This window comes from Trichogramma pretiosum, unplaced genomic scaffold, assembly GCF_000599845.2.
Source record: "Trichogramma pretiosum strain Unisexual culture from Peru unplaced genomic scaffold, Tpre_2.0 scaffold80, whole genome shotgun sequence".
Classification (NCBI taxonomy): domain Eukaryota; kingdom Metazoa; phylum Arthropoda; class Insecta; order Hymenoptera; family Trichogrammatidae; genus Trichogramma; species Trichogramma pretiosum.
The window spans coordinates 465,735-471,677 of record NW_019641650.1 but is presented as its reverse complement, the minus strand read 5'-3'; the positions used below and the strand labels follow the sequence as shown (position 1 = coordinate 471,677).

At 38.9% G+C, this 5,943-nt stretch overlaps 1 protein-coding gene across 1 annotated transcript; it reads left to right on the top strand.

Moving 5' to 3' along the window:
• Positions 1 to 531: 531 nt before the first annotated feature.
• On the top strand, positions 532 to 4,894 carry LOC106660121 (cyclin-dependent kinase 9-like). The gene is made up of 7 exons (XM_014382966.2): positions 532 to 932; positions 3,182 to 3,282; positions 3,383 to 3,461; positions 3,537 to 3,627; positions 3,707 to 3,873; positions 3,949 to 4,341; positions 4,414 to 4,894. Exons 2-7 carry the CDS (start codon positions 3,191 to 3,193, stop codon positions 4,582 to 4,584), a joined length of 993 nt encoding a protein of 330 aa, XP_014238452.1. The 5' UTR covers positions 532 to 932; positions 3,182 to 3,190; the 3' UTR covers positions 4,585 to 4,894.
• Positions 4,895 to 5,943: the final 1,049 nt, after the last annotated feature.

Here is a 5,943-nt window from a genome sequence, read left to right as displayed (position 1 = left end):
TCTCTACTTCCTGTTCCTTCGAACGGAGAAAAAGAGAGAGAGAGAGAGAGAAAAGAGAGAAGGTCTTGCAGGAGAAAACAAAGAAAGAGAGAGAAAAAAATTCTCAACCGATGCGTGCTTAGCTTCGCTTTTCACGAGCTGCGTCAATAAATAGTTATATACGAATAGCAGCTTGGCCAGCTTCGTTTTCTCTCTTTAGAGAACTTTCCTATGTTTTCTGTTTACCACACTTATTTAATTTCTCCGACCCTCTCTTTCTCTTTCTCTCTCTCCCCTGGCCCCGAGACCGGCTAGCTCCGTTTCTGGCGCTGCTGCTGCTGTTATGTGTTCTCGCTAACTATCGAAAGCTTCCCGAACGCGCACGGAGAGATGCGAAATACAAGCCGTATACACACACACACACACACACACATAAATATATATGTATACGCGCACACAGACACAGACTGACAAAGTCTCAGGGTCTATATTGCAAACTATCAGTTGTTGTAGCTCCGAGCGATAAGAGTTTAAAGCTATACTCTCGAGTTTTCAGTGTTTATAGGCTCTACACTCTCGGTCGGTGTTTATTATGTTCGCAGGTAAATAACAATTATAAACGGCGCTACGCACATATACACTGACACTCAGGCGATCTCGTTCGTATTGGAGCTATGAAGCTGTCAAAAGCGCCTATTTACTTGTATCAAAGAGCGAGATATTTTTAATGACAGCTCGAGCTCGTAGCAGTTTACGCGATATTTTGTCAAAACTTTTATACTCACCCTCAAGGCTTACGTACGTTAAATTTCGGTATATCGTATTGTTTTACCGAATCTCTATCTCTGCTTATAAAAACCATCATTTCGTGGTTGACATTGCCGCGAGGGAAGTTAAAGAAAAAGGAAAAGAAAAAGAGCTGCTACTTGTTCTATCTTGATCAATACAAGCAAGTAAGTACCTATTGCAGTATAAACAGCTCATTCCTACCGTCATGTTCGATCAACATACATTACACAATAACCACGAAAGACTATAGTTAAAAGACTAATCATTATCCTTTCATTCAATTGATTTATCACGATCGTTTTTAAAAGTGTCGAGATGACTGCGGTCTCCTTACCCACATTGACTTCGCGGTAATAATATATACCCCGAGCTCTCTTTTCGATCGTTCGCCGCACCGTCTCTTTCCTTTTCGGCCTGGTCTTACATTTTACATGCGGTGCAGACCCTCCCATCCGAGGCCGATCGTTCGAAAGAGTCTTTATATACGATCGTGCCCGCTTTGACGTCCGATATTAGCAAGTAAATGACTCTCCGGCAAAGCGGCCCTCCACACTAGCTATTCTCTTCTTTTTGCCGAACGCGCGATCGACTTCCTTATCGCATTCTTGTAAAAACACTCTTTGACCGTGGGCTTTCTCTTCGACGTCTTGGGGCCTTTTCTGTATATAACGTATTTGTTGCCGACAAACACAGTACGATCGGCCCTTGATTTTGTTTCCGTTCAATAAAAAAATTTCAGATGCGCAGCGAGTTGCATATATACGAGCGGCTTGTTTATTGCGCGCGCAGAATCAATTTACGAGAAATGAGATATTTTACGTTTTTGAAAGCAACGAAATAAAAAAAATCTTGTTAGAGCTTGAACTTTCGAGGGAGGATACGGGCGAGACGACTTTTCATACGTGCATGCACGAAGGAGAAAAGAAGCAGCATCGGCCGAAGAGCGAATTTGCTTTTTCGGGCTTGTGTACGGGTATCTTCATACATGGCATGCACAGAGTTGCTTACATGCCTTGGCGTACAGGCCGCAGCGCACACAGGCCACGAATAGATTAGAGAGCACAGGAGACAAAAGTATAGCACGTATATATACTGGATGTAAGAGAAGTAACAGCGGCGGCGGCATCAGCGGCAGCTCCTGTGCTGCTGCTGCCTTGGGGCGGCTGCGGCCGATTCGAGCTCGAGCTCGGTGCATACATAAATTATCGAAGGAAACATAATTCAAAGAGGATGTGCCTCGGGCCGACACCAGTTCTAGCTTAACCGCCTGCGTATATCTTGAAGGCATACACCACCCACTGCTCCGCAGATTCCTCCCTCCTGTTCGCTTCCCCCTCGCACCCCTCGTGCAGACTCTCACAGACACATTCGCACACGTGCACTTACATCGTCCTCCGACGGTAGTGCAGTACACACTCGCACGCGCCTCTGCTTTATACTAGACGTTCTTGTCTTCGGTAGATTCGCTCTTTTTTCCAACTCACTGATATTGTGGACCGAGCTCATACACTGCTCGGTACTGTCGGTCTGGTCATTTTTTTTCATCCGATGCCATTAAACTAGCGATAATGTATAGTTACAATTATCTTCATGAAGAAAAAAAGTCTAATTTATAATCAAAAGCTTCGTTCGAGTATACAGTGGTGTGAAAATATACAGAAGTATATAAAATCGTCGGAAAGTACGCGCGTACAGCTCCATTTGGAAAATAAAGTCTATCGAAGCATCAATTCATGGCATGCCAAGATAGAATCGAGCAAGATACAAGGGGTGAAAGAAAAAGCCTTCGTTTCATCGATGCACCCCCCATGAAAATGGGAAAAAATCTTCTCTCTCTCTCTCTCTCTCAACCTCGCACCGATACTCTCGTTTTACTCACATCAGGTGCACGCTGCAGACACTCACCTGTATGCGCGCCGAGGCAGTGGCACGTTTCGGTGGCCGCTGCAGAGCTCGCACATAACGTACACAGACGCGCTCACGCATCGGCAGAGAGAAATTCAATTTCCGGTCAGTAGTGCTGAGCGCGAAATGTCGAGAGCTCCAGGGAAAAGAAGCGCCGGGGCGCGTAAGCTTAAAAAGAGAAACAGAGAGAGAGAGAGAGAGAGAAAAAGAGAGAGAAATAAAAAAGAGAGGAAAAGCCTATTTATATTAGAAACGTGACACGACCAAAAGTACCGCGTGTTCTTGACTAGTCGCGGACAATCGCAAATAGGTGTCGACAGACGAAAATTTGTTTTCTTCGATATTCCAAGTTCTCTGTTAATATGTTTTAAAGATTAAAAAACCCGTAGATAAATAGGAAATAAAAGTTAAAGCTTAGTACACCTACTCGTTTCAATTCATTTTTAATCTCATACTCATCCTGCGATCAAATACTGATATGTTTTAAAAAATAACAAATTATTTGCAGAGTCAAAATATGAGGCTATCCAAAGACGATGCTGACTTAACCAAAGTTTTAAAGTTTTCCAGTTTTTCGGATTTGAGCAAAATTGGTTCAGGATCATATGGGTAAGTATGATTATCTATAAATGGGTGGGTATATTATACTATCTTTCGAAAGCAAAACCTAAAATTTTAATCTTTATTTTTTTTTGTTTATATTACATAGGGTTGTTTTCAAAGCTAAATACAAAGGTGTTCATGATGTGGCTCTGAAAAAAGTCCTTTACCATAATGAAAGCGAAGGGGTAAAGCACTATTATTTTTCTCTCATAAAAATCGAATCTTTCAAACCAAAACTATAAAAACGAAATTATTTTCAGTTTCCACTTTCGTCCATTAGGGAAATTAGACTGTTGACTACTTTGGATCATCCAAATATTGTGAAAATGTTTGGTGTAATTAATGATCCTGGTAAACTATGATTCATCTAGAAAACATCTATATTTTTCAACATATTTAATTTAATTTAATTTTTTTTCACAATTATTAGCTCGACAGCATAATAATTGGACTTTAACATTCTACATAGTTTTTGAATACTGCAATTGGGATCTAGCAAACTTACTAATGAACAAGTCCATAACCATTTTAGACTCCGAAATTAAACACATGTTACAACAGGTGCTCACAGGTCTCAGTTATTTGCACTCTAAAAATGTTGGTATTTACAAAATTGTATGACATTTCATTGTCTCTTTAAGCCACCCATTGAAAATTAATATTTTTGTACAGGTATTACATAGAGATTTGAAAAGTTCAAATATATTAGTTAACAAAAATGGTGCTCTAAAAATATGCGACTTTGGTTTGTCGAAAAGAGTTGCTTATGACAAAAATGGTAACCTCAAGAAGAGTCTTACGAACCGCGTGGTCACCGTATGGTACAGAGCCCCCGAGCTCCTGTTGGGCGAAAAATACTACGATTCAGGTATTGATATGTGGAGTGTAGCTTGTATTATGGCTGAGATGTGGAAAAGATGTCCCGCTTTGCCAGGAAAAAGTGAGCAAAACCAGTTAAATCTCATTATGGAACTTTGTGGCTCGATTACCCCTATAAATTGGCCTCAAGTAGAAAAATTTCCATTGTACAAGGCATTGGTGTTGGACCAAAATTTACCGAGAAGCGTAAGTTGAATTTTTTTACTTTGGCAAACTCTAGTTAATATTGAATTCCATAACTTTTTCCGAAATCTTTAGGTTTCTCAAAAGTATCAAGAAATAATCGAATGTCCTAACGCACTAGATCTTTTGGAAAGATTATTTACTTTAGATCCTAAGAGGAGAATTGACGCAAATACAGCTTTGTCACATCCGTATTTTTTTGTTAATCCTGAGCCTGAGCCATTTTTTATGGAATCCCCATTTTAATACAGAATGAGAAATTTCTACTGATGCTTCGACTTCTTCAGTCGATGTAAAACTATGAAACCAAGTTTTGGTTTTTCGAAGATAATAATTCAGTTGATAATCGTTGGTATAACGATTAAAAAATTCAACTGTTAAAAAGCATCATTGTTAATGTCTAATGGGGCTATCGATTGTTTATTTATAAGAAATTTATCTTAGTTGTAATAAGTTGACGCTACTGAACTTCAAGCGAAAGAAAAACAGAGCACGTCTCACGAATAAATGTAAATTGTTCAATGTTTATTTTAAAGTAAATATAATGTAAACTCAATAGATGTGTTAGCTCTCAGGCCATCTACTTTATTTTTTCAACTCCAGAAGTGACGATTGATAGATAAATTTGTGACTTTCCTATTATCAAGGACATGATTTTTTTCTATCAATTAATTGATTCTGATTGATGCTAGTTATTTTAGTGTTAACTCAAGTTGTAAGGATTTATACTAAACAAATTTAATCATGTTTATCTACAAAAAACTTTTCCAAAAAATTTTCACGATTACTTAGGTACACAGATGATTTTACATAAACAACGTACACAGTATTTTTACTGATCGAAAAATCCAGACTGAAAATGGTCTCTTTCTCTATTTTCCTCTCCGACCAGGCGTATATCTTCTAAATAAGCTTTTGGAGTTAAGCTGGTTTTCTCCACGTTGACGACTAAGAGGATGAGTCGGCTCTCTATCCCCTTATGAAGCTCCATGCATTTGATTGGTAATCCAGTTACTAGTCCATGTTATGTATAGGCCCATTCATATCTCAAACTTTACGCTATTATTCTCACGAAATAAATTTGATTAATTTAATGACTCTTTTGTAATTAGTTTCGAAGAACTAAAAATAATGTCGCAGTTCGATTTTCCAAGACGAGTTAATTAGAATTTTGAAATTGTGCAACGATTTCCATCAACAGCAGTAGTAGCAGTATGCGAACAGTGAGAGTGCTATAGATGCTTCTTCAAGCCTACAAGAAGTTGTTAAAAAATTCATATCCCTTGACTTACTTTTTTTCGTTCTCTCGAGCACCCCATTCTCAATTTAACGCGCCTTTTTTTGCTACTAATTATGAATGGTGTTGCTTTTAAGAGCTTATAAATTTTTCACACAGCAAAGAATTTCAAAGAAACAGGGTTGAGTAAATCGAAAAATTTTGTCGCTTCTACTCTGGCTGCAAGAAGAGAGCTTGAATTTCGGTGGCCGGGTCTCGGCAAAGAAAAAAAAGCGTATCGCTTAGCCTCGCACTGATCTAGCTATTGTCACAGCGACGAAGAAAAAAAAATCAGATAAGTAGGTTCATTGCTCATTGTGCACGCTTTA